Source organism: Polypterus senegalus, chromosome 18, assembly GCF_016835505.1.
Source record: "Polypterus senegalus isolate Bchr_013 chromosome 18, ASM1683550v1, whole genome shotgun sequence".
NCBI lineage: Eukaryota > Metazoa > Chordata > Cladistia > Polypteriformes > Polypteridae > Polypterus > Polypterus senegalus.
In genome coordinates, this window is record NC_053171.1 from 52,636,851 (window position 1) to 52,664,642 (window position 27,792).

At 37.1% G+C, this 27,792-nt stretch overlaps 1 protein-coding gene across 1 annotated transcript in view; it reads right to left on the reverse strand.

The window, feature by feature from the left end:
* Window positions 1-27,792, reverse strand: part of dnajc17 (DnaJ (Hsp40) homolog, subfamily C, member 17) — a 147,989-nt gene that overhangs the window by 28,344 nt on the left and 91,853 nt on the right. Inside the window, exons 5-8 of the mRNA XM_039741188.1 lie at window positions 25,981-26,030; window positions 24,175-24,252; window positions 23,487-23,567; window positions 22,157-22,285 (exon numbers count right to left, since the gene is read on the reverse strand). Coding sequence (XP_039597122.1) covers window positions 22,157-22,285; window positions 23,487-23,567; window positions 24,175-24,252; window positions 25,981-26,030 — 338 coding nt within the window. The remainder of the gene's footprint in view (window positions 1-22,156; window positions 22,286-23,486; window positions 23,568-24,174; window positions 24,253-25,980; window positions 26,031-27,792) is intronic.

Below are 27,792 nucleotides of genomic sequence, written 5' to 3' on the forward strand. Positions count from 1 at the left end.
AACAGGCCTGGTTAGAGAATGAGATTGCCGAAGATAAAAGGTACGTGCCTACGTAACATATGAATGAAAGAAAGACAGTTGGTAAAACGAATGACAACGTAACAGTACGTTCCGGAAATTATTATTATTACGTTGTAGCCGGCGAGTGCTGCGCGTCTCACAGTTGTACCGTTGCTTGCTCACATGTCAGTGAAGTGATCCCTATTTATGCTTTAAAGAGCCTGGATACCTATGTGTCCCCCTTTTATATTCATTGCTCCGTGTATATTGCCTTACTCTTTGGATTGCCACAAAGCAACCTGCGAGATTGGAGAAAGGTTGAGAAGAAATCGTGAGAGGAAACGACAGCGTCGTGAAAACGAGACGGACTGTGAACGGACAGAAGCAGAAATGCTCCTACACCACCACATAATCACGATTCGGACAGTGATTCCGAGTAGGCCGTTACTATCGAATCAATATCCAATTGTTTTCTTTTGTAATTTTGTTTCCCTTATAAAAAATCATAATGCTGTGCGACGAAGGGCCCAGTTCACGACTGGCAGCCGCGTTTAAACAGGGAGCCCTTCACAGACAACTTTAACACGCGCAATGTAGTTGGGCGCACATGGCTAGTAATAATAATAATAGCAGCTCACTATTCAAAGCACTAAATGCACGGATGACGCAAGATTTAAACCCATTATCTTCAGATTGCTAAGTCGTAGCTTTTCCACTGCGCCATTGGCGCAGATACGAGACGGAACAGCATTACCATTGTGACAACTGGTTGAAGAAAAAAAAAAATATGCACAGACACACATGTATGCGAACATCTTTTATTTTGTACCGACTGAGTGCTGGGCTTCAGCAACATGTCAATTGAGCAATTTCTTTTTCTTTGGTTTTATTCTTGAATAAAAGCATATTTATTTTACTGCACCTTTTGTTAAAGTGTTTATTGGATATTTGGGCTTCAATCTTCACACATCCCACACTTCATGTCAACATTAATATATAAAAACATTTTCTGTCATTATTAGTATAACATGAAAACATGTTCCATTTTAGCAATGTGTTCAGCATTTCTTGCCTTGCATTTCCTCTCTCATTCTATATTTACACAGATCGTTGTAGAAACGGAACACACATGAAGTGTATGTATTTCAAATCACGGTATTTCATAACCTACGTATTTCCAATACATCATCTGATAAACACTCCAACACAGACTTCAGTTGTGAGTATGGGAGCAAGGTGATGCCTTCATCTGACTAAATGGGGGTGGGGGATGTAGCAGGCTATGTTCTGCTAATCCACACATTTGCAAAAAAAAAAAAAAAAAAAAAAAGGGATCTATTAACACAGTTATAAGGAGTTACAAGCTTCTTGGCATATGTCAGGAAAATTGGAGGAGGTAAGGGGCAATTAAAAAAGCATAAGTTTCAGGGACTCTTAATTCCCTGCACAATCAATCTGTTGGTACCAGCAGGATATGCCCTCGAACTAAAAAATATATGCGCATACCATTATGAAGTGAATCAGTAATGGAAGGTGTCACATGTGTTTGCATGAGAAAAAGCTTAAGGGCTCTGGTAATGGAAATTGCCCACTGAATCAGGAATTGGCACTGTGGTCTGATGCCTTCTCTCTTCTTCCCTCTGCAGAATGGAAGACTGACGGACACACTACCGCTGACATTACTTCCATTGTCTGCCCTCCTCAACCTGCCTTTTTCTCCCAAGTGGCAATATAACTGAAAACCGGCCATCTTTTTCACAATTCCTTTCTGAACTTGCCAAGCTAATTAAAAGGTTCAGCTCAGCTACAGGACACACTCTCTGCCAGCTGGAGGTCATAGCAAAGGAGAGGATTAAAACAAAACTGAGTGTCATTATGAACAGGGCTGCACATCCTCTCTCTGACACACTAACATTAAGGAATTTCAGGATGTGAATTATTCAGCAGAAGTGAGGCACAAAATGCTACAGGGGCTCTTTTATACCAAACAATTAAGCCTGGATAAGGCCCCGCTGGGACTGTGACAGCCAAGTCAGAAGTTTTCCTTTTCTTTCTTTTTAAAATTTTCTTCCTTTAATGTCATTCTGGTGTGAGTGGGTGTACATATATTTATTTATGTACCTATGTATGTATGTATTTATTTAAAGAACTACTGTAAAAAAAACTAAACATCCCTCAGGAACAAATAATGTTCTATCTATTTACTTATCTATTAGGAAAGACGGCTTTGAAATTCATTGCATGCTGCATTATTATGCTTTACTTCAAATATTATGGGGTCAACACTCTTTCACATTGTTTTGTCTCCCTTTTTACAAGGGTCATATAAACCTGATAAGTGAGTGCAAAGAGGAAATGTGGCCTAGTAGCTGGAGTTTCAACTTGAAACCACAAACTAAATGATTTAGTCTTTCCCTGTGACTGACAGTGAGGCCCTTGACTCGGTATTAGTGATTTTCAATGTGTACATGTAAAATAAGAGTTACATTTTTGAACCAAAACTGTAAAAAACAATTAAAAGTATAAACTTTAACACCTAATTAACTAAATGGGCAGAATAAAAAAAAAAACCTCATTTGCTCATTAAAGTGTCATGACTCATCATAATACATACTTGTTTATCATGGTGGCAGAGAGTGGCAATGTGTTACGGATTGATTGAACATGTAAGAAAGAATTTCACTGTACTTTGTCCATGTGACAATACTATTATTATTGCCACTAACATAGGTTATGAATGGATGCATGGCTAGTCCAAGCAAATTTTAATCCAAGTATCATATTCAAGTGAAAGACACCAATTTTTTGCTTTCAATTTTTATTCTACATAAACAAATTACTAAACACAGGAGGTCAAAAGCTAGGGGAAATAATATAGAAGTCATATTGTCTCAGGACCCTTGAATGTTTATCCAGATATCCTGCTGACAAGACTCTCAATTCCCACAAACAAACTTAAAAGATATTTGATCAATGTTTACTTTAAACATTAAACTTTATGTGTTGCCAAGAAAGGAATATAAAACGAATAATCTAGTCAACTGCTTTTTTGTTACTTAACTAAAACTGCAAAAATACATATGCATTACCACTGACAAAAATATAATGTTGCATCTGGATATAAGAAAGAATTTGATTTAAAGTAAAGCCTTTCAAATGGATTAAACTATTTATGTTGTTGTTAATTACTTAACATTTTACTTATAATCAGAAAGAAAACATGCCAGCATCAATCACTGACTTGTGTGCATCAACTCTTTGAAAATGAAAGCAAAGTAGAAGTTTAGTGAAATCTTCTCTGAGCCATCGGCAGTAGCAAACCATAACTGACTTAAAGAATCACAATTTTAAAAATTAAACTAAAAGATTTATGTCCGGCTTAAACAAAAATAGAGAAAGGAATAAGAGACTCTGCTGTGCAACTGTAGAACAAACCTTGTGTTTTGAATTCAGTCTGGTTATTAGGTGGTCAAATGCAGACTTTGTGTCAAACTAATTGTGATTTATGGTACTATGATGCTACTCATATTGTCACAAAGGCTTCCATTTGATAATCATGCTGAAGTTCAGCTCCAATTCTCTTAAAGTGAAGATTTTACTCTACCCTAATCTGGTATATTTTTTCTATAAAATGTATGCCACTCTTTTAAAAATCACAATTCTATCAGACTAGTAGAATTTTACACTTATACATTTTAACCCTTCCCGCCCATCTTTAATTCAAACAATTATGACCCTCACTAAGCTTCCACACAGCTATGGGTGAAGTTGGTTTGCTAGCAGTTAACATACAGAGGTTAGCGAACTTGTTTCCAAACTGATAACTTAATCACTAGATTGTACATGGAAATATTAACAACACATTTCTTTACAGAGAATCTCTGGAAATATGAAATGCTAAGATCTGTCTGACTGTTACATGAATTTCTCAGTAACAATTGTGGCTAGAACCTTGATCTTGGCCATAATCAACAGCTTATGACTTCATATGTTCTAGAAATTGATAACATTTTATAAGGGCAACCTTAGCAAAATGACATGGCGGTAAGAAAATGAAGAGCAGCATCATTTACTGTGTGTCACGTACATCAAAGAGGCCAATCACGCAACAAAAAAAATACAATCACAAGAATAAGAAAAATAAGAGCAGTGACATCCGCTGAGCATCAACTGCGGGATAAAAAAATGCAATAATGACAAAGACATGCCAACAATTGCGCAGAGAATTAACTGTTGTTTAGGTCTAGCCTTTCGATGGATCACACAACCCATTCCCATTCCCATTGAACAACACAGACAAGCAAGAAGTACTCTGGAATATAGACCAATTAAGCAAGAGTACAAACTGACTCATAGCCATGCAAGACAAATTCCAGGATACGCAATGAAAGAACGCTGCAGTGACACATTAAGAATACTGTTAATTAGTCAGAACTTCTGACCATATGAAAGAATTGCTTTTACATCCTTACATTCACATTTCTTTGAAGACCTCTACGGAGGAAAATTACATCAGTTATGTGATCAGTTTCAAGCTGTATTTTCTAATGTGCAAAACAAAAGAATGTGTTGCCCCAACCAGAAAAATTCAGCTTGCTCTAGAGCCACCAGAAGTAATAAAAAAACATCTATTGTAGAGAAGCTGAAGGAGCCAACTATTCAGAACACATAAGAAGTATCAACAGCTCCTTATCTTTTACTTTTTTTTCCCTCCTAGGATCATGGGTCTGTGTATTTCACCAATTTATAATGCAGTGTTAAATATACCAGGTGGTAGTACTTGTGCCTCATAGTACGGAGACCTGGGTTTGCTTCCTGGGTCTTCCCTGCGTGGAGTTTGCATGTTCTCCCCGTGCCTGCGTGGGTTTCCTTAGTGTGCTCCAATTTCCTCCCACAGTCCAAAGACATGCAGGTTAGGTGTATTGGCGGTTCTAAATTGTACCTAGTGTGTGCGTGCTCTGCCCAGGGATTTGTTTCTGTCTTGCACCCTGTGCTGGCTGGGATTGGCTTCAGCAGACCACCGTGACCCTGTGTTAGGATAAAGCGGGTTGGGTAATGACTGACTGACTAAATATAACAGGGCCTGAACTTTAGTTTATTTTACATTATATTGGGGCAATGTAACACAATATAGTAAAAGCAATTAATTTCTTTATAATTTATACCTCACTCATTATAATGCATGATGCAAGTAAAATGTTTTGCCAACTAACAGCTTATTAGTAATGTCATCTCTGTCTCGGGGCATAAATAGATCATGTTATTTATTTCTCAGCTAATATCATAATGTAATAAAATTAACAAAGGCCTTTTTGCTTTGAAAGAGAAGTAGGTTTGTCCAGTTTTACTAAATTAAATTAGACAAGACAGAGTGGTGGCTCTGTGGTTAAGGATCTGAGCTAGTGTCTGGAAGGTTACTGGTTCAAATCTCACTACTGCCAGATGGGATCCTACTCCATTGGGCCTTAGAGCAAGGGTCTTTCCCTGAAAACTGTTCCAGGGGTCCTGTACATTGGCTGACCCTGCAGTCTGGACCCCAAAGGTCATGTGAAAAGACCATTATCTCCCCGGAAATCAATGCCGTGTTCCAAATACCAAAAAATATAGAGAAGCTCATTTTGTCACTTCTGTAACTAGCCACCGCAATAAGAAAATGGATGGAAAGGTGAACAGACAGCTACAGCCACATCCATTACACTCAGAAGATCAATGTGAGGCCGCCATTCTTCTATTGGAAGCAGCATGTTGCAATGTAGTAAAAGTGATCAAATTCATTATAATTCCTAACTCATTTAAACAAATGCATGATGCAAATAAAAACGTTTGCCAACTCACAGCTTATTGGTCGTGCCACATCTGTCTCACAACATGTATCACGTATATAGCGACAATAATAAGAAATGTCTTTTTGCTTTGAAAGAGCAGTGGGATTTAACTAAGTTAAAGTATACCAGGAACTTTTAAGCAGGCGTGATACACACAATTAAGGGCTGAAAATTAAGCCATGTATTATTAAATAATTTTCCATGTAAGTAGTAATTAAAAAAAAAACAACATTTAGTGTGGTACAATATGATCATTAAGAAATTAAAAATAATTATTTTATAATGGAAATAATAAGAAGGAAAGTAAATGAAATGCTTCATATTGGTGTAGTGGTTTGGTGCCCTCTGCACATTTACCTTGTTTCTGCATAGCTCACTCCAGCATTCCTTCTGCAGCTCAATCATGTGCATATGTTAGGCTGGTGATTTTAACTTTATCTTCTTTGGAACAGTTCTGTATTTGAGGGTGTCTATAACTTATGACACTCAACACAGGGAGGGACCTGACGCTGCTAGTAACACATTTACATATTCATATTATTATTTTTTTTAACCTTTTTAATTTCCTTGGCATTAACCCTGAGTACGACTCAGGCTCAAAATTCTATGTTATTGCAGTAAAGGCAGAGTCAGATTCAGGGTGAAATGTAATGATCTGCTTTTTAATGCTAAGCCTGCTTTTCATACTGTTCATGGGTGGTAAGAAACTCCCCTCATGCTGGAAAACCTTTTGACTTTAAATCTAATTCTATTACTATATTAAGATATAGTAGTTAACATGTCTTTACATGGTTTACACATCTACTGAAATTCAAAATATCCCTACAATTACTCCTGTAGCTTACTAATAAGTGTACCGACTATACTTCCTTAGAAGGTTGGCGTCCTTCAACATCTGCAATAAAATGCTGTAGATGTTCTACCAGATGGTTGTGGCGAGTGCCCTCTTCTACGCAGTGGTGTGCTGAAGAGGCAGCATAAAGAAGAAGGACGCCTCACACCTGGACAAACTTGTGAGGAAGGCAGGCTCTATTGTAGGAATGAAGCTGGACAGTTTAACATCTGTGGCACAGCAACGGGCGCTGAACAGGCTCCTGTCAATCATGGAGAATCCACTGCATCCAATGAACAGGATCATCTCCAGACAGAGGAGCAGCTTCCGCGACAAACTGCTGTCACTGTCCTGCTCCACTGACAGACTGAGGAGATCGTTCCTCCCCCACACTATGCGACTCTTCAATTCCACCCCTTGGGGGTAAACGCTAACATTATTCAAAGTTATTGTCTGTTTTTACCTGCATTTTTATTTCTCTTTCATTTAATATTGTTTTACGTATCAGTATGCTGCTTCTGGATTATGTGAATTTCCCCTTGGGATTAATAAACTATCGATCTATCTATCTAATCGTCTCTTCTAAAGAGGCTGCATAGCAAGGTAATAGACTGAATAAGAGTGAAGAAAATGAAATAGATCCAGAATAATGATTACATGCTTCAGTTTACTGTATATTAAAAAATATCAACAAAATGTGCAAAACAGTGCACCAAAAATTACTCTACTGTCTCAAATATTACACTATCCAGCAGATTGAGACATACCCCTGATTTCAAGCTTATTTCAATATGTTGGTATTTAAAAGTATACTACAAGGGGTGTCTCATGAGAAGTGAGCCTACCTGGGAAAGAAGTGGTGCAGCACAATGTCATTTTAGGATTTTTCAGTGCAGTCTCCTTGATGGTGAACTCACTTCTCCCACCAGATTTCTAAAATCTGAATCCCCTTGGGGAAAAAAAATGAAACTTCTTGAATGTCACACAACAGCACCACCTCATCAATCACAGTATCATTTGTGTCAAAATGGCGGGTTTCTTCATATCAGGAAAAAAAAGTGCCATATCTTGCAAATAAGAAGGGTGGGGAAACAGTTTAAAGTTGCGTCTTTGTAAAATTTCCACTGTCATGTACACATTGTGTGGTGGACATTGTCATGATGAAAGGAGACTCAGAAGGACAACTTTCACATTGTTTTTCAGCTTTGGCAAGCTGCAGAAACATTTGCGGGGTTAAAGGTTGGCAAGAATTGCAAAGTCTGGTCTACTTTAAAAAAAATAAATAAATAAATAAATAAAATTAAGCACCTGACGTTACTCCTTCATAGGTAGTCTCACCTCCCATTAGAGACCCCTCATATTTTATGAAATATTTATTGCCTTGCTACATTAAATGAAATGTGCCACAAAGTTTGTCATAGTCAAGGCCCCCTATTGCAGATTTGTATTCAGCTTATGTACATTTAAAGTTGTAATAATGTAAAAGGGAGGTTAAAAACCAAAAACAAACTAATGAAAATACATAATTTTGCTCTTTTGGGGAAGCACCTGGCAGTGAACATGCGAGTTCAGCCACACAACAGGACAGAACAGTGGGGAATATCTAAGAGTCAGCAGAATTCTCAGAAAACAAAGTCCACAGCTGAAGAAACCGTAGTCTCATCTGCAGCTGCTTCATAATACAACATGGACATATTTTCATCTAGATTGTCACATGCAACCATTCCACTAGCAAAGGAGCATGACTTGTGTTAAGCTTGTTCCAATTTTGAATCTAATATTTTAAAGTCTCCCAAGAGACTGGAGGTTCATATAATACTTTTATTTACTATTGAAGAAATAGCTGAAACATCTGCTGTGAAATTACATTCCAAAGACAGCATTTAACTCATCTACAGACCTCCCAGGTTAGCTTCTCTACTTGATAAGTTGCTTACAATACATATAAATTACACAATTCATTCGTGAATATTTGAGGAGGAGTCATAAAGATGGCCTGTTGTAAAGTTCATGTGCTTCAAGAGCCACTTCCATATGGTTAACATGGCACAATAAATAAACATTATTTACATGAAAAGCTTTAATGCTTCTACTCAAATCATAAATTCATAATAACAGAGTTAAAGTGCCTTGAGAAAGTATTCAGACACCTTCAGTTTTTACACATTTTGTTATGCTGCAGCCTTATGCTAAAACAGTTTAAATATGATTTTTTCCATCATCAAGCAACACGTAATACCCCATAATGTCAAAGTGAAAACAGGATTTTAAGAATTTTTGCACATTGTTTAAACAAAAAATATAACTCTCACATTTACACATGTATTCAGAACCTTTGCTACAACACTTGAAATTTGACTCAGGTGAATTTCATTCTATTCATCATTATTAAGATGATTATACATGTTGTCCAACTATGGTCAATTCAATTGATTTGACTGATTCAGGAATGCACACACCTCCCTTTAACACTAGAATTACCAGAGCCTACGAAAAAACCTATAAATTCAGCCCACCTTAAATCACTTCACACCTCTCCGTCAGCGTCTTTTGTCTTCTAAATGTGTCGATAAGCCCAAGCAGAAAGCAGCTTTGCATACCACTTCCCCCCTAACTCCCCCACCTCAGAACGGGCAAGAAGTTCTCCCAGTTCCTGCCTTGATTGATCATCTGGGAGTGAGCTACCCAGAATTTTAAGGGGAAATAATTTGATGTGCGTTTTGTGTCTACAACAATCTATGTAAACACATCGTTAAAACAGAAACATTTTTCATGTTTTAGTAATAAACTAGCAAAATACCCACGCTTCGCAGCGGAGAAGTAGTGTGTTAAAGAAGTAAAGAAAAAGAAAAGGAAACATTTTGAAAATAACGTAACATGATTGTCAATGTAATTGTTTTGTCACTGTTATGAGTGTTGCTGTCATATATATATATATATATATATATATATATATATATATATGTTTTTCACACCACTGTAAATATATATTTGCCTCCTTCCTGATTTCTTATTCTTTTGCATGTTTGTCACACAAAATGTTTCTGATCATCAAACACATTTAACCATTAGTCAAATATAACACAAGTAAACACAAAATGCAGTTTTTAAATGATGGTTTTTGTTATTTAGGGAGAACAAAAATCCAAACCCTGTGTGAAAAAGTAATTGCCCCCTTGTTAAAAAATAACCTAACTGTGGTGTATCACACCTGAGTTCAATTTCCATAGCCACCCCAGGCCTGATTACTGCCACACCTGTTTCAATCAAGAAATCACTTAAATAGAAGCTGCCTGACACAGAGAAGTAGACCAAAAGCACCTCAAAAGCTAGACATCATGCCAAGATCCAAAGAAATTCAGGAACAAATGAGAACAGAAGTAATTGAGATCTATCAGTCTGGTAAAGGTTATAAAGCCAATTCTAAAGCTTTGGGACTCCAGTGAACCACAGTGACAGCCATTATCCACAAATGGCAAAAACATGGAACAGTGGTGAACCTTCCCAGGAGTGGCCGGCCGACCAAAATTACCCCAAGAGCGCAGAGACGACTCATCCGAGAGGTCACAAAGACCCCAAGACAACGTCTAAAGAACTGCAGGCCTCACTTGCCTCAATTAAGGTCAGTGTTCACGACTCCACCATAAGAAAGAGACTGGGCAAAAACGGCCTGCATGGCAGATTTCCAAGGCGCAAACCACTGTTAAGCAAAAGAACATTAGGGCTCGTCTCAATTTTGCTAAGAAACATCTCAATGATTGCCAAGACTTTTGGGAAAATACCTTGTGGACTGATGAGACAAAAGTTGAACTTTTGGAAGGCAAATGTCCGTTACATCTGGCGTAAAAGGAACACAGCATTTCAGAAAAAGAACATCATACCAACAGTAAAATATGGTGGTGGTAGTGTGATGGGGTTGTTTTGCTACTTCAGGACCTGGAAGGCTTGCTGTGATAGATGGAACCATGAATTCTACTTTCTACCAAAAAATCCTGAAGGAGAATGTCCGGCCATCTATTCGTCAACTCAAGCTGAAGCGATCTTGGGTGCTGCAACAGGACAATGACCCAAAACACACCAGCAAATCCACCTCTGAATGGCTGAAGAAAAACAAAATGAAGACTTTGGAGTGGCCTAGTCAAAATCCTGACCTGAATCCAATTGAGATGCTATGGCATGACCTTAAAAAGGCGGTTCATGCTAGAAAACCCTCAAATAAAGCTGAATCACAACAATTCTGCAAAGATGAGTGGGCCAAAATTCCTCCAGAGCTGTAAAAGACTCATTGCAAGTTATCGCAAACGCTTGATTGCAGTTATAGGTGCTAAGGGTGGCCCAACCAGTTATTAGGTTCAGGGGGCAATTACTTTTTCACACAGGGCCATGTAGGTTTGGATTTTTTTTCTCCTAAATAATAAAAACATGATTTAAAAACTGCATTTTGTGTTTACTTGTGTTATATTTGACTAATGGTTAAATGTGTTTGATGATCAGAAACATTTTGTGTGACAAACATGCAAAAGAATAAGAAATCAGGAAGGGGGCAAGTAGTTTTTCACACCACTGTGTATGTATGTATATATATATAGCAAAATACCCGCACTTCGCAGCGAAGTCATGCGTTAAAGAAGTTATGAAAAAGAAAAGGAAACATTTTAAAAATAACGTAACATGATTGTCAAAGTAATTGTTTTGTGTATTTGGCGGCAGCGTCACGAAGTTGTTTTCGTCTAGCTGCATCAGAAAATGTACCATGACGTCTGACACACCTCTTTTTTAGTGTTTTCTCACAGCTTGGATTGCTGCTGTCATAATCGGTTTGAGTTTATATATATATATATATATATATATATATATATATATACTGTATACTGTCAGGCGCCCCTTCAATGTAATAGGAACCACAGCATAGAGAGAAATGTGTGCATTACAACAGGTACACATGTCGTAAATGTAGGAAGGATGGTCCTTGGATATGTGGGAACTGTTCATATTTGAATCTGATGATTGCAAATAGCACGGAACGGAACTCTCTGTACTATTCTTTCCTCTGCATGTCTTGGACTACAAAAGAAACAGAACCATGCACCGAAAAGAGGACACTGGCAAGATCAAAAAAACGAGGCCACTGATTACAAGCGCAAGAAGGTGTGCGAATGAATATGAATAATATGTATAATGTTGCATCAGTGCCACAATGTTTTCTGAAATGTACTATACAGGTCATAAAATGAGTTATTCCAAATATCATATATACCTATGTCTGTTTTTTTTTTTGTCAGTGCGGCTTTGACATCATGGACCATAAGGTGCATACTAATTCAGCGTAAGCAGGAACACTCAATAAAACTGAAACAAAAAATCATGTGACGGTGGGATACGAAGGATGCAGATTCACCAGCATTTGTGTGTCAGCTTTTATCCCTCCAGATCAGAGAATTTCCAGTTCCATTGTCTCAAAACACCACTCACAGCTACAGTTATTTCCAGTTTCAGATAAAAAGTAACCGGTTTCGAACTCACAACCTCTGGATTGTCGGCAGTTCTAACCACAGCACCACGTAAGCTGTCGTATTGTACTTGCACCTTTTGTGAAAGTGTTTATTTGATATTTGGCCATCAGCCTTCACACATTATACAAGTAATGTTTATATTTTGTTATTTATTATTAAAACATTAAAAAGTTTATGTTTTAACAATGTGTTTACATAGATTGTTGTAGACGCAAAACACACATCAAATTATTTCCCCTTACAATTCTTGGTAGTTCACTCCCAGATAATCAATCAAGTCAGGAACTGGGAGAACTTCTTGCCCGTTCTGAGGCGGTGGGGGGATGGTATGGCAGGCTGCTTGCTGCTTGGGCTTATCAACACATTTAGAAAGACAAAAGACACTGATAGAGAGGTGCAAAGGCATTTAAGGTGGGAAGGATTTACAGGTTTTTTCGTAGGCTCTGGTAATTCTAGTGTTAAAAGGTCCCAGTTAAACAAAACCAAGCCTTGAGTCCAAAGGAATTTCCTGCAGAATTTAGATACAGGATTGTGTTGAGGTATAGATCTGGGGATGTCTTATTTGTATATAAAAAAAAAAAAAATCTCTATAGCACAGAAGGTTCCCAAGAGCAGAGTGGCTTCCATACTTCTCAAATTGAAGACTACAGTACTCATAGAGTTGGCCACCCAGCCAAACTGAACAATCAGGAGAGAAGGACCTTAGTAAGAGTGGTGACCAAGAACACAGTGGTCACTCCAGCTGAGCTCTATAGAGCCTGTACGGAGATGGGTGAATCTTGCAGGAGGACAACCACCATAATCCATAATCTGAAATTTATGGCAGAAGGGCCAAACAACACATGAAAGCCCACTTTCAGATTACAAAAAGACACTGAAGGGACTCTCCGACTAGAAAAAAGACTCTTTGGTCTGATAAAACCCAAGACTGAACTGTTTGTCTTTTTTTTAATATTATTATTATTACTGGTTTATATAGTGCCTTTCCTATGCTTAATGCGCTAGTAAGTGTCAAATTTGGAGGATACCAGGCACCGTTGGAATAGTATTACTCAGGTGGTCCCAGTATTATGCTGTGGAATTGTTTTTTTCGTGACAGGGACTAGGAGACAAAAAAGGGTTGGCAGAAAAGAGCAAAATACAGAGAAAGCCTTAATGAGAAACCTGCTCAGAGTACCATGGACCTAAGAAGTTTACCATGCAACATGACAAGGACCCTAAGCACTGTCACACACGTGCAACTAGGAAGGAGCTGAGTGGACCAAGTGGAGGTAATTACCCACCAGGCCAGGGGGTGGTGGGGTGCACTAAACCTACCTCTGTTATTTGTACAGACCAAATACGGGGAAACCTGCCTGATTTAACATCACTTCCTGTTCCGGCGCCCAGACTGATGTCACTTCTGGCCCCCAGGCTAATGTCACTTCTGGTTCATTGCTTATAAAGCCGCCATTTTTCAAAGCCTCGTCAGTTCAATCCTGGAACTCAACCTGACATTAACTTGTTTTTGTTAAACCTTTTTGCAGCTAGGGACAATATACGGGTGGCTACCCCAAACCTTTTCAGTGTATTGAGGCTTAGGGACAACTCTGGGAAATGTACCAGAGTGGCTAACTCAGATACCATACTTGGACCCAGTTGAACATTTCTGGAGAGACCTGAAAATAGCTGTTCATTGATGGTCTCCACCCAACCTGACAAAGCAGAGAAGAATGACAGAAAATCCACAAAACCAGGTGTGTGAAACCTGTTACATTAAACCCAAGACCACCTCAGGATAGAAAGGCTGCCAAAGCAGTTTCAACTAAGTACTAAAATGTAGGAATACTTGAATTAAAGGGTTATTTTATTTTTAATAAAAATGCAAAAATGTTTAAAATACTGCTTTCATATTTGTCATTTTGAAGCAATGAGTGTAGCTTGATGAGGGAAAAAATAATTTAAAACATTTTAGTACAAGACTGCAACAAAGCAAAATGTGAAAAGTGAAGGGGTCTTACGAGTTTCTGAGGGAACATGGCTGAAATTATACCATTATGTCAACAGTGTTTTAATAAGAATCTTAATGGTCTTCTAAACAAATTCAGTTTGTGCATTTGCCTTACAACTCCTCAAGTACCTCCGCTTTCCCATGTGCACATGGGTTTTTTTCTAACATCACAAAGATATGTAGATTAGGTTAGATGGTGACTTTAATCTAGCTTGATAAGAGAGAGATCATATTGTTAAAAGCCCATGTCCTGTGACTGACTCGCTTCCACTGTGGTTTAAAGTCAAACTTTAGCTCCCTGAGACACTGAATTTGGGTTAGATCAGATCAGTAAATGAATGGATACATCAACACATTCAATCTGTAACTGATGAATGAAAACTCGAAAACTACAGTCTTGTTGCTGAGATAGAAAATTTATTTGTTCCAACATTCTCAACTGTCCTGCACCACTGAAAGGTCAATTATGTCTTTGTCCATTTTGTTATGAAATATTGTCACATTTAGATTGGGGCACTGCCTTACAGTTATGGAATACTCCAGCTGTAACTTGACTTAAACTAAAGTAAGCAGTTGTCATAAATGGATGAATGGCCAATACTAAAACATTTTATATTATTATCTGCACATTTATTTACTGCACATAAAATTAATATAAAAGGTGCGCAGATATTATTTCAAAATTTTATGTGTGCACTTATTAAATATGTAGATGGTAGATCTCTAACTGTCGTACCAGCTCAAGCTTCTCAACTTACAGAGAGATCACATTCTAAGTCCCTGGAGTTAGTTTCAGCATCTGGCGATCATTTCAATGAGGCAATTGCCTTTGACAGCTGCTCAAATGACATTATACAAGACCCTTATGGCTCTTCCTACAAGTGGCTGAGCCACTGAAGGAATTTAAGTAATTTCAGGGTCTTGCTCACGAGTGAGGGAAGAAGTGAGAGATCGACAGGTGGATCACAGCAGAGTCTATAGTTGTGTGGACGTTGTACTGGTCAGTTGTGCTGAGGAAGGAGGCAAAGCTTTTGACTCATCGGTGGATTCACATTCCTACCTTCACCTTTGGCCATGCGCTTTGGGCAGTGTCTGCAAATACTAGATCATGGACTGCAGGGTATGTAGGTTTAACCTTAGAGATATGTTGAGGAGTTCAGACATTTGGGAGTAGCTCAATGCAGAGCTGGTGCTCCTCTGCATTGAAAGGAGGCAGCTGATTAGGATACCTTTGGAATGCCTACCTACGGAGGTGTTGGCATGTCCAAATGGGAGGAGACCTCAGAGTAGACACAGTACCTACTGGAGACATTATATGTCCCAGTTGGTCAGGGAATGTTTTTGTACCTGGGCACATTTGATTAGACTACTGAAATGAAAACAAATAAAAATTGCTTGTTGCAGTTCTTGGAGTGACAGTAATGTGCATCTTTGGTCCTTACTATTTCCACGTATGTTGGGGAGAGTAGCTATGACAAGCTTTCTTGGGATGTCACAAAAATCTTAGTTGAGCTCACTGTGGGCATTTTTCATTTGAGAATAAGTATGCCCTTCATCTTCTCCATGATTAAGTATTTTACTTAACTGCTCTGGCAGGCAAACGTATTCCAAACTTTTGAAAATGGCTACGATATTTTCTAATTTCAGATGTAAATAATTAATTTCATACGTAGCATAAAGCTTGGAGAGTGGCAAATAGGACTTCTCAAACTGTGTCATCTCCCATCTTAGAGGACTTAGGTTTCCATTAGACTATAAATGACCAGAGTTCTGTAAATAAGTATCATGATAAACTTGATATATCTTGTTAGACACTCTTTGATATGTTGTGAAATTAAATTTTGGCTTTAGATAGGCAGTTGTCAAAGTTTTTTTCAAATGTCAGCATTGATGGAGATAATAATGCCAAGGAGAAATAGTCTAAATATAGTTCTTGTAAATGTCTTCAAAGCTGAACTGCTGGGAGAAGTTGTAAACATTCTCTTTTTAGGAGGCCAAAGTAAATGCTCAATGTATTTATATTATAGACACGTACACACAGGATGTCTCTTTAGGCTGATTTTATTTTTTTTTTTAATATGTAAATTTGTATAAATGTCTATGTGTTGTGGAACATGGCCCGGACACAGACAGGTACACATGGTTAAATCACCCAGCACACGTGTATTAAACAACTAATGTTTACAACAGTGCACACACAACCCCCAAACTCTTTAAAAGTCCAGGCCTTACAATGCCTCTCTCTTCTCTTCAGGCCGCCTCCACTCCTCTCCACCTAGACCTTGTCTCTCGTCCTCCCGACTCCAGCCATTGAATGGAGGGAGGCGGCCCCTTTTATACACACCCGGACATGCTCCAGATGCTTCCCATTTAGCTTCCGCCAGCACTCCCCAGTGTGGCGGAAGTACCGGCTGCGCACCCAGAAGCACTCTGGGTGTCCCTGGTCTTCTTCCCCCCAGCACTTCCAGGTGTGGCAGAAGTGCTGAGGGCCAGGGCTCCTCAGGCATTGGGGCACCCCCTGGCGGTGACCACGGGCCCCTATAGGGTTGAGCTTCCAAGCTCAGTTCCTGTGGTCACCAAAGCAACCAGGGCAGTTGCCCCCATGTGGTCTGGAGGAGGCATAAGCCCTCCTCCGGTCCTCCTGGGCGTCCAGGCTGGGTACCACCCCCAGCCACATGTCACAGTGTATATATATTATACTGTACACGCAGGAGATGAATTTCACCACTCAAATAAACAGCAGATGTTTGGAGGGGGAAAAAGTTAACATTCTACCAAAGTGAAGAAGTAGATGACATGTAATGTAACAAACTGCTCAAACTTACACCAATTTAGGTTCTATGGATATACCTTTTCATTTTCTTGCTAGTTTCATATTTTCCTTAATTAACGCAATGTCTTCACCTCATTCGTTACGCTATTGCTTTTGCAAATCAACCATATTAAACCTCAACTGCCAACAGTAATGCATCGCATATGATGGGATCTAGGTAAAGAAACATCTCTTTCAAGTACTAAATAGGCAAAGGGCTAAGGGCTAAGGGCACTTTATTACGCAAAACCACGTAATGCTTATTTTGCTGTTTTTTTCAGTTCCCTTTGATTTTATGCTCATGTTGCATTTGGGAACTTCCATAAGATTTTAATTTAACACATTGTGATCAGAGTTGGGTGAACTGTTCTTTGGTAATATTACAAATTGAGAAACTCTGCTAAGATTTCTCACAGCATTAACCACAAATGAGAATTAAAAACAAAGATATACTATACTTGTTGAGGTACTGTATTACCTGAAAACTAAAATCAAAAATATGTATTTACTTTCTTCAGAATTAACATAAATGTAGTGCTGACCTCCTATAGTAATTCATTAATTGGTCATTTACTCAGTCAAAACAGAATGTAGTCAATGTGTGGTCTTGAATTGAAAGGTAATTCACTCCAAGCAGCTGCTCAGTAAAATGCAGCACATTTGCTTTGCTTTAAGTTATGACATGTAATCTATAGACATAAATTAAAAAGCAGTACATTTTTGTATTGCATTTTAAATTAGCATGAAAATTGTGTGAAGCAGTAAAAACAATCTATAATTTGGTTTTAATTATGACACAATAAAATCATGCCACAATTAAACACACCACTTGTATATGTATTGTACTCTAATGTGGTTAACATGGTGGATTGCATTTAATAATCTTCAATATATTACAACCAAATTACAACCAACACTGCATGATCATTTTTACAGGATTTTTCAGATTCAAATTTGTGCTGTGAGTTTTTATTACCAAAACAAAATAAAATAAAAAAAGACTCTTTGAAAGGAAACAAACAACACTATTTTCTGATGTGACAACAGGACTCACTAACACGTTGCAATGCTGGGACTACAAGGCACTAACCTTCAAAAAATATTCTGCAACCTGCATTTTCAGGAGAGAGAGTCGGGAGTTATTTTTTCAGCAGTGGGGCACAAGGTCAGTATCCAGTGCTAGGTGATGTAAGCAAAAAGGCACACTTGTACTGAGCCAACAAAGAAACAAAAGTCAAACTAACACACGTTTTTGGGATGACAAAAGGATTTTAACTCAGAAAAAGGCACAAAAACTGTGATCTGTCATTCACTGAAAACAGTTTTACTTTAATATGCCTTCACTGCTTTAATATGAGCAGATTTAACAAGAAGAAATGCTGAGCCGATAAGATGGAGAAAAGGATACATTCTGTGCAAACTACACGTGTACCTAAAAATGAACATGGTCTGGCATAATCTAAATCAATTTTGCACATTCATTTTTTTTTTTTAACAAATGCCCCAACTAGGTTAAACGCATGCTCTCCTTCACACGGATGTAATTTTCAATTTTAATAATGTAAATTCATCCCATTCCAAGTTCATTTCATGCCAAAACCCGACTATTTTGTGTCAATCTGGTATAACTAAGGAACTCTGAAGTTAAAAAGTAACAGAAGCATAGGTGCCTATAAATATTGTCAAGCACATGTGCATCTTCAAGGCTTTCGCAAGATAAGCAATATCACTCACTCCAAGGAGAAAAAGATCTCTCTTTTCCCCTGCAGTACTGGAGGACGATCCAATCCAGGAAACCCCAGGAAGTCCCAATCCTTCGGAATGCCTCTGTCTAAGCTATCTGTTAGTTAGCTTATGTTATACTGATCAATGTATTTTCCTAGTTACAGTATGTTAAAACCTATGCCTGTAAATTAATGCATAGTCAATGGGAGGTTCGTGTATAACACATACAAGCTAAAATGTACATGGAATAGTCTAAATACTTCTTGTCATTCTGACTAGAGACTAGTTCAGCTTATGGTCTGCCCTGCAGTTGGTAAGGCATAGAGGGTAAACAGTTTCAAACTGTACTGAACGTGCTAAAGTTTGCCTTAGAAAAGTAACACAATTTTTAGTTACAGAAAGTGAGGTGTAAAATGAAAAAGCTAAGATTGTAATGAAACAGAGAAGAAACTTTTTTCCCTTTTATTATGTGTGTGTAACAAGTTTTTTTTTGAAGTTTTACGATTTGCTCATTTAAAAATTTTCCCTAAAGCTTTTTAAAATGAACTTTATTGCATTGAGGAATTCCTCTTGTTACTTGTTTGACTCATGCTGGATCCTACCTTAACAAATCCGCAGCTAATTGATTTTAGGAACCCAGAAAAGATGTAGCTACAGCCACTACTGTATATAAGCAAGCCACCCATGGGGAGTAGATGTATATTTTTGAACCCATGTCTGAGGGTAAAGAGGCGGTTCTAAATAAGCCCTACTGTCACAAGGCAACAGCCGCCATTTTGATTTACTCATTCTCTTTATTTCCTTGTCAGTCAAAATGGGGTTTACAATGGTGTTACCCACAATTCTGCTTTGTCTGTAGTTATTACAATATGAACAATGTAATAATATTTTTAAGAAGTCTGAATAATTTCTGACATTTAAAACCAAATCAAAATAAAAATGCCACAATTATATGTTTTCATCTTATGAATTCTTTCTGGTTTGATAAATCCATTTTTTTTAATCCATTTTCAATTTATGAACAACATTGGAGAGTGAAAATCAAAGACAAAAGCAAGCAAGCCACAAGGAACATTAGCAAGAAACTTGGTTTTGCAGGAGAATGCTATTTTTTATTGAAACAAACCAATAAAAAAAAAAAAAAATAAATGTCAATAAACATGTTTAATGGAATGCAAGGTAAAAACCTCAGCTCGTTAGCCCTAGTGAGCTGAAGTTAACTGCCTCAATAAGTGAGATTTGAAACTGACAGTTAATGAGCTTTATGAATAAATGAGTTAATAAATAGTTTTCATACTTTCAAAATGTGTGTATCATAATGGAGGAATTATTAAAAGCATAAGATTACGTTTGAATAATTCAATATATATAGTAAGAGACTTAAATAAAAAATAGCAAGGGAGGAAATGATAATCGAGACAGATGCAAAGTAACAGAGTCAACACAAGCATACATAAACAAAATTACAAATAAAACATGAAGATAAACAGATGTATGCGGTATTCCAACACAAATACTAGAGATTCAAATTGATCCTTTTTAAGTCCATTGTGTATTCAAATCTCAAGTTTTTACTTTCTATATGTAATACATTATATTTACTTAACATTAAATTTTATCTGCCCAAGCTTGTATGTTGTCTAGGAACCTCTGAAACAATTTAGCTTATTCTTCATTATACACAATTCCACCTGGTTGGGAATCATCTGCAAACTTAATCAGTTAACTGATTAAATTTTTGTCAAATTGTTTATGTACATCAAAAAGAGCAGTGGCCCCAACACTGACCCCTGCTGGACACCACTTTTAACATCACTTGATTATATTATCCTCTGCTTCCTGTGTTTGAGCCCATTTTTTACCACCTAAACACCCCACCCTTAACGCCCAATTCTTTTTAGTTTGATCACTAACATTTGTTGCAGTAACTTATCAAAAGCCTTCTGAAAATCAAGAGTAACATTAAATGGTGTGTTATGTTAATAAATTCATGATTTAGCCTTTTAAGTGATGAAGTGTTGAATTTTAGAACTTCGATAAATCTTCACTGACCAATACTGAGTGACTGGATGGGCAGGGTCAACAGTATCATCAGAACTCTGCAAATGAAAGTTTCTAATTCATCTGATTTATTTATTTTTTTTTAATTCAAGTTTTTACTACTGGCATCATTATTTTGACATGAAATATCAGAGCCACATTACATGAAGAGCAAACATCTATTTTGACAATGTGGAATATGATTGCATTTATGTCCAATAAGGAGATAAACTACCTTTTTATGTTAAAATCAAGAACATTCAAGTAGTATAGAAAAACAGACCAGTTGCATGAAAACAGTTCAAGTAGCAAGGTTACGAAATGTGAAGGATATATTTCAAATTCATCTCATCTGATAAATAAAACCTTATCAGAAGGAATGATATTCAAAAAATAAATTTTAACATTGATAATGAATTGCATGATGGTACTTCTTGCAAACAAGCATTATGAAAATTAGGGTGAGAAAATACAAGAAGGGTTGAAATTATGATAACTTTTTTATGGTGTAGAAATGTGTAAACTATGTCTGAAAATTTGGAAAATGTAGGTTATTTTTATTTAAAACTAACATTAACACTTTTGACAGACTTGAATAACTGGTGCAGTGGCCGGGGGTTAAAGGGTAATCTTCTGAATAATTGTCCAATTGCTTTTTCATGCCAACACCACTAGACCAGACAAAGGTAAAGCAGAATTTCAGGTCAGAGCTACAGTAAATGCAAATGTTATAATTACTGAAAACAGGCCCTACCTTAATTGATTTTCTTCTTGTTTTACTGTATGTTAAGTACAGTTTAGAACAAGCACAACTAAAATGACAGCTCAATTCTAAGTTTAAATCTAAAGAGCAGTTGAATATACAGATTCTAAGAAGAAAAACCTTAAAAGGTTTACTGAGCTTAGACGTTGAATTTCAGCAAGTAAAGCACAAAATGTGATCGGTACATTTATTTCAAATATAAAAATTCAGTTAAATCATAATTAAGAATGAAGAGGTTGGACTGGTCTCATAACACAAATGAACTACAGTATATAAGGAAGGGTAGGGTAGACTCAGTTATGGAATACATTCGTGACCCACAGAGGTAGCAGCAAAGGAGAGAGTTAAAACAAAACACAACACCATTATGAAACAATGCTACACATTGTTCAGTGACACACTAACACAGAGGACTTTCAGTCAATAAATCATTAAGTAGAAGTCTGTCAAGAATCGTTATTGGGGCTCCTTCATACCAACAGCTATATGCCTGTATGGTGCCTCACTGGGATTGGGACTGTCAAGTCAGAAGTTTTCTTTCTTTTTAAATTTTCTTCCTTTTTAGTCATTCTGGAGTGTGTTCAAACCATAGAGTGCACATGTGTTTGTACTTATCTATCTACTTTTAACTATTAACACTAATAACACCACCTTACCTGGTTGGTTCCATGTATGAACTGTCCAGACTTTGTTGAAATAGCTTCTTCTGAAGTCACCTGTCCTTCCAGCCAAGAGATCTTTAATGGGTTATCCACTAAGCCTCTTTCATTCTTGAATGCAAGTGTCTGTTAGATAAAATTATAATGTTATTTGTTATGGTACATATCAAATATACAATCAATATAACAAGGTGGAGGGTACAAGCATGGAATCATGGTTTATCCGGTTTAAGCATTTTTTTCCTTTGTCATTTTTCCTGTTGTCCATCATGTATGTGCCCATTTTGCATTCATGAAAGTCATAGTATCAACTAGTTCTTTGGGCTGCCTATTATATCCCAGTAGCTATATGCTATAAATGAGGAATTTCTGTATCATGTTCACCAAACCAGCCCTAAGGCTGTTGTCATGTGTCAGTTAGTCTGAAATGCAAGTCTAATGGATTATGTTTGTACCATTGCCAGGATGTGGAAATCAAGACGCTTTGTGGTGGGGTCCCAGTGTGCCTCTCATTCTATTCTGCTTTCTGCTTGTCTTTCAATACATTTGGGGTATTGAAAGAAAACAAACATTTGTATGAATTAGGTGGTAATCCCTCAACCAAGTAGTCATTTCATTCATAGCCTTTCATAGTTCCTATGTCATTGAGGTATCAGATACACATTGCTATGCAGTTCAACGGGTATTGGTATATGGATTAGATTGGCATTCAAGTCACTTCTAAATGATCTTTATCACAAAAATGAGAGTGACCAAATTGTGGTTTTCTACAAGATGGCTCATAAGTTTATCTTGCTTGCACTATCTTTGGTAGTGGTAGTTTTCTGTACTTTGCCTCAGATGCCATTCATAAGGACAACATTTAGTCAATTTTGCAAACTAGAACAAAGTACAAGGTGAGACACAAAAATAACCAGACTGGGCTTGGGGCTTTCCTGGAAAACTGTCTGGAGATTGTTCAGACATGAATCATAGAACTATATCCCCTCCTACAAACCCTCTCAAACTACCTATCAGCTAGGTACATCTCTGGAGGAGAATTGAAGGAAACCAGATGTACCTGAGCACACTTTGGATTTCCAGGGCAAAGGGTCTGAATACTTATATAATTAACTGATTTCAATTTTTGATTTTTAATAAATGAACCAAACTTTCTGAAAACATGTTTTCATTTTGATGGGTATTGAATGCAGATTGAAGGGCAAAAATGGCAAATTTATCCATTTCAAACTAAGTCTACAACACAATAAAGTGTGCAGAAAGTGAAGGGGCCCTGAATACTTTCTAAATCTACTGTAATCAAGCAAAGGAACATGAAGTGACTTACTGCTGCTTTCAGTGTGGCAAACTCCACTATAGCACTGCCATTCTTCTTATTTGAGATTATAACATTGAGAACATCACCATACTAGAACAGACAGACAAACAATAGCAGGATTAACAGATCAAGAAGTAACAGTCAACTATTTACTACAGATCTCGTCATTTTCCAGAGGTAAAAAATGTTCAGTGCTATTCAATCACTGACTACAGACACGAAGAACAACGGGCCCATTTATGATTTCTAAGCTCTGCTCCTACTAACTATGAAAACATTAATTTCCCTCACAAACAGTGCCACACACCCAACATTGAACTGTCACTAATAAAGACAAAAATTGACTTTTTCTTCTTTGAAGTGCACTTCATATTCAGAGCAAAATAAATCTATCACTTGCATTATACTGGAACTATAAGCGGAGGCGAACAGCAAAATATTACATTATTGAGAACCGTGGGGTTTCCTCAATATTTCAAACACTAGAAAACAAGACCTGAAAAACTAATGATGCCTGTTAATACATTTCACAGCTTGCCAAAAATTCTAGTTTACATTGAAACAAATTGACAGCACACCAAATATATTAAAATAGGACTAATCATTCATTTGACTGTAATGGATGATCTACTACTGTTACCCTAAAATATTAAATAAATTCATCAGTGGCAACAATCTGCAGACATTTGTTACATACCTTATGTAGAAGATTAACTAGAAGGCTATAAGAATAACCACCATTGGTCTTATCATGTTTTGTACTCTTCCATTTTAGCTTTGGGGAAAAGAAATAAAGGTACATTAGCAACTACACAGTTTTACTATACACAAAATAATTGTGTTTTAATAAAACACATTTTTCAGTATGAAAACATGATAGAAAAAAAAACAAGAAAAAAGGTATGTCTTACTTGATTATTATGGTAAATAGTATTATACCGCTTTAGAAACTGACTTAATCATTGTCCTTCATAATATATCTATTGCAAAGTAAACTCTTACAGCAACATGAAGTTAAGCTTTTAAAAGTTAGTAAAATATTTACATAGATAAAACAATTATTAAAAATAAATCTTTCTTGAGCTCCAAGTACCTGCCTTCCTTCCATTTTCTAACTGCTTAATCCAGTTATGGGTCAAAAGTTACAGTAGATTACGTTATTCGTTAGATACTGTTAGCTTTTACAGTAATTCACTTAATGCTTTAAAAACATTTTTCACTGATCCATATGATGATTAGAATAAAGAAAAAACAACACATACATTCCACTTTTTTCTGCCTAGAAGAAAAAGACATTTTTTTCCACTTATTCAGAAAGGCCTTTACTAATTTAACAGGCTCATTATTTACTGATCATCATCAAGAGAGTTTTCTACACCTTCTTTGAAGCCCACCTGTGGTAACTTAAATAGACATGGACATATCTGTCCAAAGAATGTCTCATGGGAGAAAATATGTATCACAGAAAAAACCGAGTCATGAGGTTGAAGGAACGGTTGGCAGAGCTTAGCAACAGTACTGTGTCAAGGCACAAATCTGGGGAAGGGTACAAACAAATTTCTGCAGCACTGAATGTTTCCAAGAACACAGTGGCCTCCAAAAATCTTACATGGAAGAAGTTTGAAACAAACACAACTCTTCTTAGAGCTGGCCAAACCGATCAATCAGGGTAGAATGACCATAGCAAGAACCTGATGGTCACTGCTGGCTGAGTGCCGTAAAACCTGTGGGGAGATGGGAGAAACTGCCAGTAGGACAACCTCCATTGCAACACTCCTCTAATTTTGGACTTTATGGCTGAGCGAACAGATGACAAAAAGGCTCCCAAAGGACTCTCAGGCTATGAGCAATGAGATTATCTGGTCTGATGAAACAAATATTTAACTGTTTGGCCTCAGTTCTAAGCATCACATCTGGAGGGAGCCAGGTAACTCATTACCTTGGCAATACCATTCCAATAATGAAATATGGTCACTGCATCAGAGACTGACAGACCAGTCAGGCTTAAGTGAAAGCTGAATAAAGCAAAATCCAGGTCTCATAAGAACTCAATCTGGTCTGAAAGTGCACCTTCCAACAATGCAATGACCAAAAGATCAAAGCAAAGCAAAGACAACTTAAGTGCAGCTTAGAGATAACTCTGTGAATGTCCTTGAGCTGCCTAGCCAGAGCCCAGATTTGAACCCAATTAAACATTTCGGGAGTCCACCCAAGTACTGAGAAAGGGGTTTGAATACTTGTATCAATGTGATACTTCAGTTTTTTTTATTTTTAATAAAAATTGCAAAAATTGTATAAAATTTTGTTTTTGCTTTGTCGTTCCAGGATACTGAGTGTTGCTTGATAAGGGGGAAAATGAACTTAAATGACTTTAGCAGAAGGCTATAGAAAAGAAAAAACAAAACAACGTGCCAAAAATGAAAGGGTCTGAATACTTTCTGAAGGCACTGTACATGTAACATATGCTTTTTTTTTTTTTTTTTTATTAACTGTGATTTCTTACTTTCAATTTTGGCGTCACACTGCTGTCAGCTCCCATTTTGCCATGACTGCCTGAAGAAAAAAAAAAGCAAAAAAAAAAAAAGAGAGAGAGAGAATATATTACTAAAATTAAGAGAGGAATATAAATGGTGTCATTTCCTAGTTATTAATAAAATGAGATGAGGGGTTTTTTGAACAGTTGTTAGCAGTTGTCTAATAATTTTTTAAAATATTTTCTAGCACTCCAGTGTTAAGCTGTTGACCTAACCCATGATTCTGGAATTAAAAAAGCAACTCTGTTTCCAAGAAATGGGGAAAAAAGTACCTCTTGCGTGCAAACACTGAAAATTTATATGGCAATTGGTTCATTGGGGACACACTGGAATTCAAAAAGAGTCGCTATGTATTTTTTATTTTTTAAACTCAAATTAGACTTGACTGTATTATTATTAAGCTGAGTGACAAGGAACGGTATGTAGTATCATAATATTTATAGTTGGACCAAACTATAGCAAACTGAATTTTTTAGGTTAAAACCAGCTGCATTAGTCAAAATTCTAATACATTACAAAATATTGTAGTCATTAATACTAAGACTTCTATGCAGGAGGTAGTATAAAATGACATGAGAGCATTGTATATCTCGTTTTTTAAAGTATGGCACTGTGGAAGGAACAACAAAAGGACAATTAAGCAATGCTAACAACTGACATTTAGCTCACCTTTCCTCTTACAAGTAAAAGCAATTTACAATCTTGGCTAAATCAGAAAAACAGAAACTATACCAAGTTAAATTTAAGGCTAATATAGTGAGTAATGTAGTAAAGTTAGTCTTTCTGTAGATGTAATGGCCATTTTCTGGGTTGCAACATGCTTTTTAACACCATTTATTTCTAACAATGTAAAACAACATATTAACAATCAAAATACAGTGGTGTGAAAAACTATTTGCCCCCTTCCTGATTTCTTATTCTTTTGCATATTTGTCACACAAAATGTTTCTGATCATCAAACACATTTAACCATTAGTCAAATATAACACAAGTAAACACAAAATGCAGTTTTAAATGATGGTTTTATTATTTAGGGAGAAAAAATCCAAACCTACATGGCCCTGTGTGAAAAAGTAATTGCCCCCTTGTTAAAAAATAACCTAACTGTGGAGTATCACACCTGAGTTCAATTTCCATAGCCACCCCCAGGCCTGATTACTGCCACACCTGTTTCAATCAAGAAATCACTTAAATAGGAGCTGCCTGACACAGAGAAGTAGACCAAAAGCACCTCAAACGCTAGACATCATGCCAAGATCCAAAGAAATTCAGGAACAAATGAGAACAGAAGTAATTGAGATCTATCAGTCTGGTAAAGGTTATAAAACCATTTCTAAAGCTTTGGGACTCCAGCGAACCACAGTGAGAGCCATTATCCACAAATGGCAAAAACATGGAACAGTGGTGAACCTTCCCAGGAGTGGCCGGCCGACCAAAATTACCCCAAGAGCGCAGAGACGACTCATCTGAGAGGTCACAAAAGACCCCAGAACAACGTCTAAAGAACTGCAGGCCTCACTTGCCTCAATTAAGGTCAGTGTTCACGACTCCACCATAAGAAAGAGACTGGGCAAAACGGCCTGCATGGCAGATTTCCAAGACGCAAACCACTGTTAAGCAAAAAGAACATTAGGGCTCGTCTCAATTTTGCTAAGAAACATCTCAATGATTGCCAAGACTTTTGGGAAAATACCTTGTGGACTGAGGAGACAAAAGTTGAACTTTTTGGAAGGCAAATGTCCCGTTACATCTGGCGTAAAAGGAACACAGCATTTCAGAAA